This window comes from Marmota monax, unplaced genomic scaffold, assembly GCF_021218885.2.
Source record: "Marmota monax isolate L192 unplaced genomic scaffold, Marmota_monax_Labrador192_F-V1.1 WCK01_AAM20220418_F8-fsc00310, whole genome shotgun sequence".
Lineage (NCBI taxonomy): Eukaryota > Metazoa > Chordata > Mammalia > Rodentia > Sciuridae > Marmota > Marmota monax.
Window position 1 is genome coordinate 854,179 of NW_026692085.1, and position 13,874 is coordinate 868,052.

The following is a 13,874-nucleotide window of genomic DNA, read 5'->3' on the forward strand; positions in this document are numbered from 1 at the left end:
TGGTTTGGGGAACTAATATTTATATTTTTCTTCCTGAAAATAATGAATTTTTATTTTTTTGTCAGTTTTACCAGTTTTTTTTTTTTTTTTTTTTTACATTTTCATAACAAATCTGGTCAATCTACATTATCAAATATAAAGGTCCATAACACAATCTATTACTTCCTAACTTAGGCAAAGAAAATGGATTCCAAAGCTTTTTATGTAAATGAACAAAAAGCTTATTATTTGTGTGGGAGCTGAAAATGCAAAACTGCCACAATAGCATTCTCCATTATCCCTTTTTCAGATAAACTCTGGGTGAATTTGTTTATGAGTTTGTTTCATAAGCAAACTCAGATTCTCATATGGATGTGTTAAGTAGGAGTCTTATAGTCACAGGTCACTCAGATAAGGGACTGTGTCTTACATCAGAGGTGTACTTAGGTGCTATTTGAGCAGAGTTTTCTCCCTGAACTCCTGTGCGCTTCTCTATCTTCCTGTTATTGATCCCAGTAACTCAGGAAGTTGAGGCAGGAGGATCTTAAGCTCTAGGCCAACCTGGGCAACTTAGTGAGACTCTTGTCTTAAAATAAAAAATTTAAAAGGCCTGGGAATGCTAAAACACCCTGGGTTTGATTCCCTGTACCAAAAACATTTAAAAAATTTGCTCTTTTTAGCTACACACAACGCTAGGGTTGATTTTGGCATAAAAGCATGGACTATGATTTGCTGTATTTCAGTCCCCGCTATTTCCCCTCTCCCTGTCCTTCTCCTTCCTCCTGTTTTCTTCCCTCTACTGATATTTCTGCTGTTCACTTTCAGCCCTCACCCCCACCCCTTAAAGTCAGTGTCCTGTGGGTGTACATGACAGTGAGATTCTCTGTGGCATCTTCCTGCATGTACACAGGGAAGGTGGGCAGATTCCTTCTGTTGTTGTTCCCTCTCCTAGCTCGTCTCCCTCCCCTGCACTCCCCTTCATCCAGTCCTTTCTTTTATTCTAATGGAATCCACCCCACTTCTTTTTCTCTCTCTTTCCCCCTGCTTATTTGGGACTAGCTTTTGCAAATCAGAGAAAATGTTCACCTTTGGCTTTCTGAGTCTGGCTTATTTCACTTAGCATGATAGTTTCCAGTTTCATTCATTTACCAGCAAATGCCGTAATTTCATTCTTTATGGCTGAGTAATACTCCTTTGGGTATATATACCACATTTTCTTTATCCATTCATTTGTTAAAGGACACTTTAGTTTGTTCCATAACTTGGCTATTGTGAATTGTGCTGCTATAAACATCAATGTGGCTATATCCCTATAGTATACAGATTTTTAAATCTTTTGGATATATACTCAGGAGTGGGATAGCTGGGTCATATGTGACTCCATTTCTGTTTTTTTGAGAAATCTCCATACAGCTTTCCTGCGTGGTTACACTAATTTGCAGCCCACCAACAATGTATGAATGTACCTTTTACCCCACATCCTCGACAACATTTATTATTTGTAATTGATTGCCATTCTGACTGGAGTGAGGTGAAATCTCAATGTGGTTTTGATTTACATTTCCCTGACTGCTGAAGATGTTGATCAATTTTTCATATATTTGTTGGCTAATTGCATTTCTTCTTTTGAGAAGTGTCTGTTTAGTTCTTTTGCCCGTTTATTAATTGGGTTATTTGATTTCATAGTGTCAAATATTTTGAGTTCTTTATATATTCTGGATATAAATGTCCTATGAGAGGAACACGTGGCAAAGATCTTCTTCCATTCTGTGGGCTTTCTTTTTATGCTCTTATTCGTTTCTTTTGCTGTGCAGAAGCTTTTTAATTTGATGCCATCCACTTATTGGTTTTTGGTTTTATTTCTTGTACTTTAGAGGTCCTGTTAAGGAAGTCGGTTCCTGTGCCAGCATGTTGGACTGTTGAGCCTACATTTTTATCTAGCAGTTGCAGAATTTGTGTTCTAGTTCCTGGGTCTTTAATCCACTTGACTTTCGTGCAGGGTGAGAGATAGGAGTCAAGTTTCATTTTTCTACATAGGGATTTTCATTTTTCCTAACACCATTTGTCTAAAATGCCATCTTTTCTCCCAAGAAATGTTTTTGGTACCTTTATCTAGTATCAGATAGTTGTATTTATGTGGGTTTATCTCTGTGTCTTCTATTCCCTTGGTCTTGTTTTTTTTTTTCTTTTTAATTTTTTTTTTTTTGTATTTTTTTTTAAAATTTTTTATTGTTGGTTGTTCAAAACATTACAAATTTCTTGACATATCATATTCCACACTTTGATTCAAGTGGGTTATGAACTCCCACCTTCACCCCATACACAGATTGCAGAATCACATCAGTTACACATCCATTGATTTACATATTGCCATACTAGTGTCTGTCGTGCTCCGCTGCCTTTCCCATCCTCCCCCCTCCCCCCTCCCCCCTCCCCACCTCTCCCCTCCCCTCCCCTCCTCTCTCTCTACCCCCTCCACTGTATAACCTTAGGGTCTCCTTCCATTTCCATGCAATTCCCCTTCTCTCTCCCTTTCCCTCCCACCTCTCATCCCTGTTAAATGTTAATCTTCTTCTCCTGCTCTTCGTCCCTACTCTGATCTTAGTTACTCTCTTTATATCAAAGAAGACATTTGGCATTTGTTTTTTAGGGATTGGCTAGCTTCACTTAGCATAATCTGCTCTAATGCCATCCATTTCCCTGTAAATTCTATGATTTTGTCATTTTTTAATGCAGAGTAATACTCCATTGTGTATAAATGCCACATTTTTTTTATCCATTCGTCTATTGAAGGGCATCTAGGTTGGTTCCACAGTCTTGCTATTGTGAACTGTGCTGCTATGAACATCGATGTAGCAGTGTCCCTGTAGCATGCTCTTTTTAGGTCTTTAGGGAATAGACCAAGAAGGGGAATAGCTGGGTCAAATGGTGGCTCCATTCCCAGCTTTCCAAGAAATCTCCATACTGCTTTCCAAATTGGCTGCACCAATCTGCAGTCCCACCAGCAATGTACAAGTGTACCCTTTTCCCCACATCCTCGCCAGCACTTGTTGTTGTTTGACTTCCTAATGGCTGCCAATCTTACTGGAGTGAGATGGTATCTTAGGGTGGTTTTGATTTGCATTTCTCTGACAGCTAGAGATGTTGAGCATTTTTTCATGTACTTGTTGATTGACTGTATGTCCTCCTCTGAGAAGTGTCTGTTCAGGTCCTTGGCCCATTTGTTGATTGGGTTGTTTGTTCTCTTATTGTCTAATTTTTTGAGTTCTTTGTATACTCTGGATATTAGGGCTCTATCTGAAGTGTGAGGAGTAAAGATTTGTTCCCAGGGTGTAGGCTCCCTATTTACCTCTCTTATTGTTTCTTTTGCTGAGAAAAAACTTTTTAGTTTGAGTAAGTCCCATTTGTTGATTCTAGTTATTAACTTTTGTGCTATGGGTGTCCTATTGAGGAATTTGGAGCCCGACCCCACTGAATGTAGATCGTAGCCAACTTTTTCTTCTATCAGACAGCGCGTCTCTGATTTGATATCAAGCTCCTTGATCCATTTTGAATTCACTTTTCTGCATGGCGAGAGAAAGGGATTCAGTTTCATTTTGTTGCATATGGATTTCCAGTTTTCCCAGCACCATTTGTTGAAGATGCTATCCTTCCTCCATTGCATGCTTTTAGCCCCTTTATCAAATATAAGGTAGTTGTAGTTTTGTGGATTGGTTTCTGTGTCCTCTATTCTGTACCATTGGTCCACCCGCCTGTTTTGGTACCAGTACCATGCTGTTTTTGTTACTATTGCTCTGTAGTATAGTTTGAAGTCTGGTATCGCTATACCGCCTGATTCACACTTCTTGCTTAGCATTGTTTTTGCTATTCTGGGTCTTTTATTTTTCCATATGAATTTCATGATTGCTTTCTCGATTTCTACAAGAAATGCCGTTGGGATTTTGATTGGCATTGCATTAAACCTATAGAGAACTTTTGGTAATATCGCCATTTTGATGATGTTAGTTCTGCCTATCCAAGAACAGGGTATATTTTTCCATCTTCTAAGATCTTCTTCTATTTCTCTCTTTAGGGTTCTGTAGTTTTCATTGTATAAGTCTTTCACCTCTTTTGTTAGGTTGATTCCCAAGTATTTTATTTTTTTTGAAGATATTTTGAATGGAGTGGTTGTCCTCATTTCCATTTCAGAGGATTTGTCGCTGATATACAGGAATGCCTTTGATTTATGCGTGTTGATTTTATATCCTGCCACTTTGCTGAATTCATTTATTAGCTCTAATAGTTTCTTTGTAGAGCCTTTTGGGTCTGCTAGGTATAGAATCATATCATCTGCAAATAGTGATAATTTAAGTTCTTCTTTTCCTATTTTGATGCCTTTAATTTCTTTCGTCTGTCTAATTGCTCTGGCCAGTGTTTCGAGAACTATGTTGAAGAGAAGTGGAGAGAGAGGGCATCCCTGTCTTGTTCCAGATTTTAGAGGGAATGCCTTCAGTTTTTCTCCATTCAGAATGATGCTAGCCTGAGGCTTAGCATAGATTGCTTTTACAATATTGAGGTATGTTCCTGTTATCCCTAGTTTTTCTAGAGTTTTGAACATAAAGGGATGCTGTACTTTGTCGAATGCTTTTTCCGCATTTATCGAGATGATCATATGGCTCTTATTTTTAAGTCTATTGATGTGGTGAATAACATTTATTGATTTCTGTATATTGAACCAGCCTTGCATCCCAGGGATGAATCCTACTTGATCATGGTGTACAATTTTTTTGATATGTTTTTGTATCCGATTCGCCAGAATTTTATTGAGGATTTTTGCATCTAGGTTCATTAGAGATATTGGTCTGTAGTTTTCTTTCTTTGAAGTGTCTTTGTCTGGTTTAGGTATCAGGGTGATGTTGGCCTCATAGAATGAATTTGGAAGTTCTCCCTCCTTTTCTATTTCCTGAAGTAGCTTGAAAAGTATTGGTATTAGTTCTTCTTTAAAGGTTTTGTAAAATTCTGCTGTATACCCATCCGGACCTGGGCTTTTCTTAGTTGGTAGTCTTTTTATGGTTTCTTCTATTTCCTCAATTGATATTGGTCTGTTTAGGTTTTCTATATCCTCCTGACTCAATCTGGGCAGATCATATGACTTAAGAAATTTATCTATGCCTTCACTATCTTCTAATTTATTGGAGTATAAGGATTCAAAATAGTTTTTGATTATCTTCTGTATTTCTGAAGTGTCTGTTGTGATATTGCCTTTTTCATCCCGTATGCTAGTAATTTGAGTTCTCTCTCTTCTTCTCTTCGCTAGCATGGCTAAGGGTCTGTCGATTTTGTTTGTTTTTTCAAAGAACCAACTTTTAGTTTTGTCAATTTTTTCAATTGTTTCTTTTGTTTCGATTTCATTAATTTCAGCTCTGATTTTAATTATTTCTTGCGTTCTACTTCTTTTGCTGTTGTTTTGCTCTTCTTTTTCAAGGATTTTGAGATGAAGTATGAGATCATTTATTTGTTGGTTTTTTCTTTTTTTAAGGAATGAACTCCAAGCAATGAATTTTCCTCTTAGAACTGCTTTCAATGTGTCCCATAGATTCCGATATGTTGTGTCTGTGTTTTCATTTATCTCTAAGAATTTTTTAATTTGCTTCTTGATGTCTTCTATAACCCATTGATCATTCAGTAACCTATTGTTCATTCTCCAAGTGATGTATGCTTTTTCCTTCCTTCTTTTATCATTGATTTTCAGTTTCATTCCATTATGATCAGATAAGATGCATGGTATTATCTCTACTCCTTTATATTGTCTAAGAGTTTCCCTGTGACATAATATATGATCTATTTTTGAGAAGGATCCATGTGCTGCTGAGAAAAAAGTGTAACTGCTTGATGTTGGGTGGTATACTCTATATATGTCAATTAGGTCTAGGTTATTAATAGTGTTATTGAGTTCTATAGTTTGCTTATTCAACTTTTGTTTGGAAGATCTGTCCAGTGGCGAGAGAGGTGTGTTGAAGTCTCCCATGATTATGGTGTGGTGGTCTATTAGACTCTTGAACTTGAGAAGAGTTTGTTTGATGAACATAGCTGCACCATTGTTTGGGGCATATATATTTATGATTGTTATGTCTTGTTGGTGTATGGTTCCCTTAAGCAGTATGTAGTGTCCCTCTTTATCTCTTTTGATTAACTTTGGCTTGAAATCTATTTTATTTGATATGAGTATGGACACGCCTGCTTGTTTCCGAAGTCCATATGAGTGATATGATTTTTCCCAACCTTTCACCTTCAGCCTATGTATGTCTTTTCCTATCAAATGCGTCTCCTGTAGGCAGCATATTGTTGGGTCTTGTTTTGTGATCCATTCTACTAGCCTGTGTCTCTTAATTGGTGAGTTTAAGCCATTAACATTTAGGGTTATTATTGAGATATGGGTTGTTCTTCCAGCCATATTTGTTTATTTCTGTTACTAAACATGGTTTGTTTTCCTCTTTGATTATCCCCCCCCCCTTTACTGTCCTACCTCCCACTGTTGGTTTTCATTGTTATTTTCCATTTCCTCTTCCTGTAATGCTTTGGCGAGGATGTTTTGAAGAGATGGTTTTCTAGCTGCGAATTCTTTAAACTTTTGTTTATCGTGGAAGGTTTTAATTTCATCCTCCATCCTGAAGCTTAATTTTGCTGGATACACAATTCTTGGTTGGAACCCATTTTCTTTCAGTGTTTGAAATATGTTATTCCAGGATCTTCTAGCTTTCAGAGTCTGTGTTGAAAGATCAGCTGTTATCCTGATTGGCTTACCCCTAAATGTGATCTGCTTCCTTTCTCTTGTAGCTTTTAAAATTTTCTCCTTATTCTGTATGTTGGGCATCTTCATTATAATGTGTCTAGGTGTGGATCTCTTATGATTTTGCACATTCGGCGTCCTGTAGGCTTCTAGGATTTGGGATTCTGTCTCATTCTTCAAGTCTGGGAAGTTTTCTTGTATTATTTCATTGAATAGACTGCTCATTCCTTTGGTTTGGAGCTCTGTACCTTCCTGTATCCCAATGACTCTTAAGTTTGGTCTCTTAATGTTATCCCATATTTCTTGGATGTTCTGCTCATGGTTTCTTAACAGTCTTGCTGAGCTGTCTATGTTCTTTTCCAGTTGAAATACTTTGTCTTCATTGTCTGATGTTCTATCTTCTAAGTGTTCTACTCTGCTGGTAGTATTCTCCATTGAGTTTTTAAGTTGGTTTATTGCTTCCTGCATTTCTAGGATTTCTGATTGCTTGTTTTTTATAACCTCTATCTCCCTGTATAGTTGATCCTTTGCTTCCTGGATTTGTTTGCGTAATTCGTTGTCGAAGTGATCTTTCATTGTCTGATTTTGCTGTTTAATGTCTTCCTTGATACTCCAGATCATCTGAAGCATGTATATCCTGAATTCTTTATCTGACATTCTATCTGCTGCAGCTGTTACCTCTTCTAAAGTTGCGTTGACCTGCATTGCTTGTGGTCCTTTCTTTCCTTGTCTTTTCATACTGCTTGCGTATCTTTCCTGCAGGTGCGGGCGGCGGCTCTGCTCTCTCCTTATTCCAATTGGGGTGTCGTGGCTACCACGCCGGCAGGTCACTGGGCCTGTTCTGGGAGCTGGCGGCGGCTCTGTTCTGCCCCTACTCCAATTGGGGTGACGAGTGTATCATGCCGGCAGGCCACCGGGCCTGATCCGCTGGTCGGTTGCAGGTTTGCCTACCCTGCAGGCGCGGGCGGCGGCTCTACTCTGCCCCTACTCCAAATGGGGTGACGTGTCTGTCGTACCGGCAGGCCACTGGGCCTGTCCCGCTGGTCGGTTGCAGATCTGCCCACCTTTCGGGCACGGGTGGAGGCTGTGCTCTGCCCCTACTCCAATTGGGGTGTCGTGACTACCCCGCCTGCAGGACGCTGGGCCTGTTCCTGGCACGGGCGGCGACTCTGCTCTGTCACTACTCCAATTAGGGTGGTGTTTGTACCACGCTGGCAGGCTCCTGGGCCTGATCCGCCGGTCTGTTGTAGGTCTGCCTACCTTGGAGGCGCGGGCGGCGGATCTGTCCTGCCCCTCCTACCATGCCTGCGGACCCCTGGGCCTGATCTGCAGGTTGATCACTGGTCTGCTCACCCTGCGGGCACGGGTGGCGGTTCCGCTCCGCCCCCACTCCAATTGGGGTCACGTGACCACCACACCGGCAGGGCCTGATCCGGGCGTGGGAGAAGGATCTGCTCTGCCCCTACTCCAGTTGGGGTGACGTGTGTACCACACTGGCAGGCCACTGGGCCTGACCCGCCAGGCTGTCACAGGTCTGTTTACCTTGCAAGCGTGAAGGGCGGCTCTGCCCTGCCCCTCCTACCACGCCCATGTACCACTGGGTCGCGGGTCTGCCCACCTTGCGGGTGCGGGTGGCGGCTCCGCTCCGCCCCCTCTCCAATTGGGGTCACGCGGTCACCACGCTGGCGAGCCGCTGGGCCTGCTCCGGGCGCTGGCGGCGGCCCGGCTCCTCCCCTCTGGCTCGAGGACAAATTGAGGATACGGGTGACTGTGCCTCACCCCCCCCTACCAGGAGACCAACTGCTTATGTCACCGCTGGTATTGATGAAGTTCTCTCCTCCGTCACTTTCTGATGACATCAGATCTCTGCCATGTTGGTATCCTATGCGAATGGCAGCATTTCGTTCCCCTTGCCGGGCAACCAAAGCAACGGGTGAGTCCTGACCGGCCCTCAGCAGGACCCGGACCGAGACGCAGTTTCCGCGGGCTCCTAGCCCCGGTCCAGGGAAGTTCCGGGAGCCGGAACTCGGCCGCTCCGTGCTCGGTGTAAGCTCCTATAAGTGTAAGCTCCAAGAAGCAGTCCCCGCGGGCTCAGTTCCGGGAGCCGGAATTCGGCTGCTTAGTGCTTGGTGTATGCTCTGATAGTAGCAGGGTCCAAGAAGCAGCCTTCGCAGGCTCCGCAGCCCTGGGCCAGGGCGGTTCCAGGACGGTTCCGGGAGCCGGAACTCGGCCGCCCCGCGCTCGGTGTTCGCTCCGATAAGATCAGATTCTAAGAAGCACCCATGCGCTGAACCCTAGCAATCTGTCTGCAAGCCGCAGGCGAATTGCAGCCTGAAATTACCTGTTCTATGGCTGAATGAGCTGCGGTCAGTCGAAAACAGGGAAGGTGAGGTCAGTATACCAACATGGTGGCTGCTGGCCTCCTCTGTGGTCTGACCGGTGTGGAGAACCGAGATGGACCGCTTCCTTCCCCCGTCTCGAACCCAGAATTCAGCCCTGAGTACGGTGCTTGAGCGGCTGGCAGAAACTGCAGCGCTGTAACCCTGCGTCTCTATCCCAGCGCGCGCTGCAGACTCTAGCCGCGGGGTGATTTGCTGAATAAGCAGTGTTACCCTCCGTGCGACAAACCTCTCGCATTTGAGTCCCCATAGCCGATCCTCGTGCGATGGAAATCCTTCCTCCAGGTTCCGGAGCACCCCACTATTGCTGGAAATTCCTAACAAGATATCCTTTAGCCGTCCTGACTTGTCATACTCCCACACAGTGAAGCAGCACACGGGGGCAATGCACTCCCCTCGCCGCCATCTTCCTCCAATATCTCTCCCTTGATTTCTTCTGCCATCCATTCATCATTCAAAAGTGTATTATTATTTAGTGTCCAGGTGTTAGAGTGGTTTCTGTTTTTTAACTTATTATTGATTTCTAACCTTATTATAAAAAAAATAAAAAACATTAGAATTTTAAAAATAAAATAAAAAGGAATAGGGATGTGGCTCAGAGGTAGAGTGCCTCTCAGTCAAATCCAAAGTCCCTACTCTACGTGTTTATTTGAAAAGGTGAATGTTTTACTTTTGTCTTTTCTTTTGGCTGTCAATTAAAAATATCAGTGTAGTTTTTGTAACTCACTTCTCAAACTGAGAGTTTGTTATTGTATGATTTAATGTTTTTGTTTTTACCTTCCCAGGTAGGTATTTATAAAAAGCTTAGACTAATTGATTGCTTAGTAGATACTTGATACTCTCGTTTTATTTATAGGTACTATATTACTTCAACTTATGTAACTAATATGAAGCTGCAAATGCATTAGAGAAGTTCTATAAAATAGGATTATTGTACAAAGCTTTCAAAATGCAGATATTACCTTTTATATTATGGAATATTCAATGTATATATATAGTTTTCCTAAAATGGAAATGTACTTTTAGTACATTTAGTACTTGAGATGTACTTTTGTCTTGATACTTAACATTAATTTCTAAAATTTGCACCCTTTTAAATGTCATGTTGGGTTTTTAGGGGGAAAGGGTGAAAACAGGATGGTTGGGGCAGGGTCAGTGCATACTGTATACATGTATAGAAATACACTGAATACCAGTATAAATGTGCAGCTGCAATGTTATTAAGTCAATGGACAAATGAAATAAAATGGTATAGATTCTTAGAGCGGAAAGGTGATTTCATTACAAGTCAGTATGGTGTGGCCAGATTTTCGATTTGTGAATGCTAGCATGTTATTAGAACCGTTTTAGATCCTCAGTGGCTGGCCCACCGTGAGGATTGCATTTTACATGTAGTCCATGCTGTGTTCAGACTCAAGTGAGTGTGTGCAGTTTGATTGCTCTACCTGAAAAAATGTTGTATGTAAATCCTGTAATAATAGGATTAACATGGGTAAATTAACAGTAACAACAACAAAGCTGGAACAAAAAAAGCAAACTGAATTTCCTTTATGTCCCACAGATGTATCTTGTGATTTTTCCAGAGGGAACAAGGTATAATCCAGGACAGACAAAGCTCCTTTCGGCTAGCCAGACATTTGCTGTTCAACAAGGTAAGTAAAAGGTTAACTGTGTTTGAAAAATAACTTTTTAAAGAGAAAGATCCTTTTAGTTTTTCTTCCTGGAGAAGGTACGTTTTATGATTGAATGAAGTAATGTATCATCTCTGAGGAAATGAGGTTTCTCCTAAATTCATTGGCATGTTATTTCATATGTCTAAGATATTATATTCAGGTACTTTGGATTTAGTTAAAAATCTAAGTACATGGGCAAGTAAGTGTAATTTTTTTCCTACTGAGTGGGTTATGGGTCATGGAAATAACTTCTGTCTTGTAGGTTTACAGATGAGAGGCAGAAGCCACACTCTGACTTTGATTAGCTATGTGAGTACATGTTGCCTAATGTTACCAAACACCAGTTTCTTATTTCTAAAATACATAGATATATTTGTGTAAGCCCCACATTTGTGTAGGAATCAGATTAGAATATGTATGAAGTTTCCCTTGGAGAGTATTTCTGAAAGTTGGTTCATAGCTCTTAGAAGCTGTAATGTTCCCCAACAACAGGAATGTTCTTCTTAACTCATTGTGTCCATCATCCTGCCTATAGGACACCTATAAAAATGCACACCGTTGTGTAGGACACCTATAAAAGTGCTCAGTTAAGTTTTTGTCGGTGTCCTGTATATAGCATGATGGGATATCAAGGATTAAAGTCCATTTTAGAAAATTGGATAACTAATACACCAGTAAGCTACACAGTTTAACCAAATTGGGAATTCTGCAGACAACAGTAGTTCTGCTGTGTTCTCAGAAGTGTCTTTGAAGGTTGAATCAGTGTGAGCTCTCCTGTGTGGCCAGCGAGGCATGACTGAGCATCTGCTGGTCATGTCACTCCAGGAACATGACAGTGCCATAGAAGAGAGCTTTCTGCAACGACGGTGACACACTCTGTCTGCTCTGTCCAGTGTACTTCCGCAGCCTGCATGTGGTTTCTGCATGTGGCCAGTGCATCAGAGGAAAGGAAGTCTTCATTTTATTTGATTTTACTTTAATTGACATTCTAAATTTTGTTTAATTTACATTTAAGCAGACACATGTTGCTAGTGGAAGATCTATGATAGCACAGGTTTGTGGGATGCAAAAAACTTTAGATTTTTACTAGATCCACAGCACTTGAATTTAATCTCTGGCAGATATAATATGCAAACAAATTAAGAGAAACCTCTTTTCCTAAGAATGGAACTTTCATTCATTCAGTATGTATGAATATGCATGTATATGTGAAATCTCTTATAACGATGCATTTTTAAAATGCTAGTGTATTTTACACACCCTGGTTTACACACCCCGTTCCCAAGCAGTGGGTCAGGAACAGGAGAGTCCTGTGAAGGCTTGGCTTTTACTGCCTTCTCTGGCTAGTCTGGACACCATGGGCTGTCTTTTCACTTGTTCTCTTGCAATACCATCGTCTCTGTTGACTTTTTCACATTGAAAAAGTAAAATAAAAACCTCCTCCCTCTGCTCACGTTCTCCTCCTTCTGGCGCCTTCTTCTCCTTTCCTTAAAGCCCGGGCCTCTGAGTCCTTCTTCCCACCTTCTCACTCACCTCTCAGCCCCCGGGGATGGTTTACGACATTCATGGTACTTTCTGATTCCCATTCCCTGCGCTCCTGTCGGTGTCCTTTGTGTTCCTGCATGTGTTCATCTCCTTCTGTCCCACTCGTCTTCATTCTCTCCTGTCTCATACACTGTTTCCACCGTCTGAATTGGACCTTTCATTCTTTTCACTTTTTTTATTTTTATTTTTTCTCTTTTTTTATTATTAGTTGTTCAAACCATTACAAAGCTCTTGACATATCATATTTCATACATTTGATTCAAGCAGATTATGAACTCCCATTTTTGCCCCGTATACATATTGCAGATTCACATCGGTTCCACATCCACTTTTTTACATATTGTCATACTAGTGTCTGTTGCATTCTGCTGCCTTTCCTATCCTCTACTATCCCCCTCTTTTCACTTTTTATTTTTCTCATAATTGTCTAAATTCATGACCTCAGCCATCATTTGTTTAGTGCTGATGATTCACAAAAAGCTTTCTCCTTTTTATTTCTCTCTAATTCTAGTCCTGTATGTACAGTTGCCCATTAGAGAGCTTCACTTGACGGGTCCAGAGCTGCGTCTCACAGTCAGTATGCTGAAGGTGTGTTACCCCTCACACACACACTCACGTTTCCTACCCTCGTGACTCAGCCACTCAGTGCAAAACCAGACTCATCCTCGACGCTTCCCGTTCTCCAAGCAAACATCTAATAGATCAGCAAAGTCTAGTTTCTCTCTATGCCCATAATTACGCTGTACTTTAAAATCTCTTTCAGATATCTGTTGTTGGGTGACAAACCATCCAAGAGCTTAGTAACTCCAAACAGTAACACCTGTTTATTGCTCATAATCTGTGCCTTGTGCAAGGCTCGGCAAGGTCAGCTCGTCTCTATCCACGGAGTCAGCTGTGGTCTCTTATTTCACTTCAGAAAATGGGTGGAAAGCCCAAGATGACTTTGCCAGCCTGTCTTATATCATACTTGTTATGTCTGTATTGGCCAGGAGTAACTGGGCCTCTTTCTTCAATTTTCATCTTTTCTTCATGGTATTTATCAAGTTTCACTCTTTTGCTAGTATTTGTGCCTAGATGAACATCAGCACTAGCTTTGGGCTTTTCCTAAGCACATATTAGTCACATATCCTTGGACAAGTTTATTTCTTTCAGTTTCTTTCTTTACTCGTAAAGCAGCAGTAGTAGTAATATGGCTTTTGTGAGTGAGACAGTATTTATACAAAGACTCATGTGTGATAAGTAAAGTCGTCGCTGCTAACTTTAGAAGATGGAGAGAAGGGAGCAGTACAGGTAAATCTATCTGTGATACCAAACACTGGTAGCTGGTCCTGAGGGACAAAACAGAAGGACTCACAATTTCATTCTGCTACGTATGGATTTCCAGTTTTCCCAGCACCACTTGTTGAAGAGGCCATCTTTTCTCCAGTGCATGTTAATGGCGCCTTTGTCTAGAGTGCACTAACTGTGTTCACGTGGGTTGGTCTCTGTGTCTCTGTTCTGCTGCGTTGC

General features: G+C 41.3%; 1 protein-coding gene across 4 annotated transcripts in view; it reads left to right on the forward strand.

Moving 5' to 3' along the window:
- Agpat5 (1-acylglycerol-3-phosphate O-acyltransferase 5) overlaps positions 1-13,874 on the forward strand; it is a 64,916-nt gene that overhangs the window by 31,236 nt on the left and 19,806 nt on the right. For all 4 annotated transcript variants that reach the window (XM_058584855.1, XM_058584854.1, XM_046460548.2 and 1 more), the window contains one exon: positions 10,709-10,799. In XM_058584855.1, the coding sequence (XP_058440838.1) occupies positions 10,709-10,799 (91 nt within the window). The remainder of the gene's footprint in view (positions 1-10,708; positions 10,800-13,874) is intronic.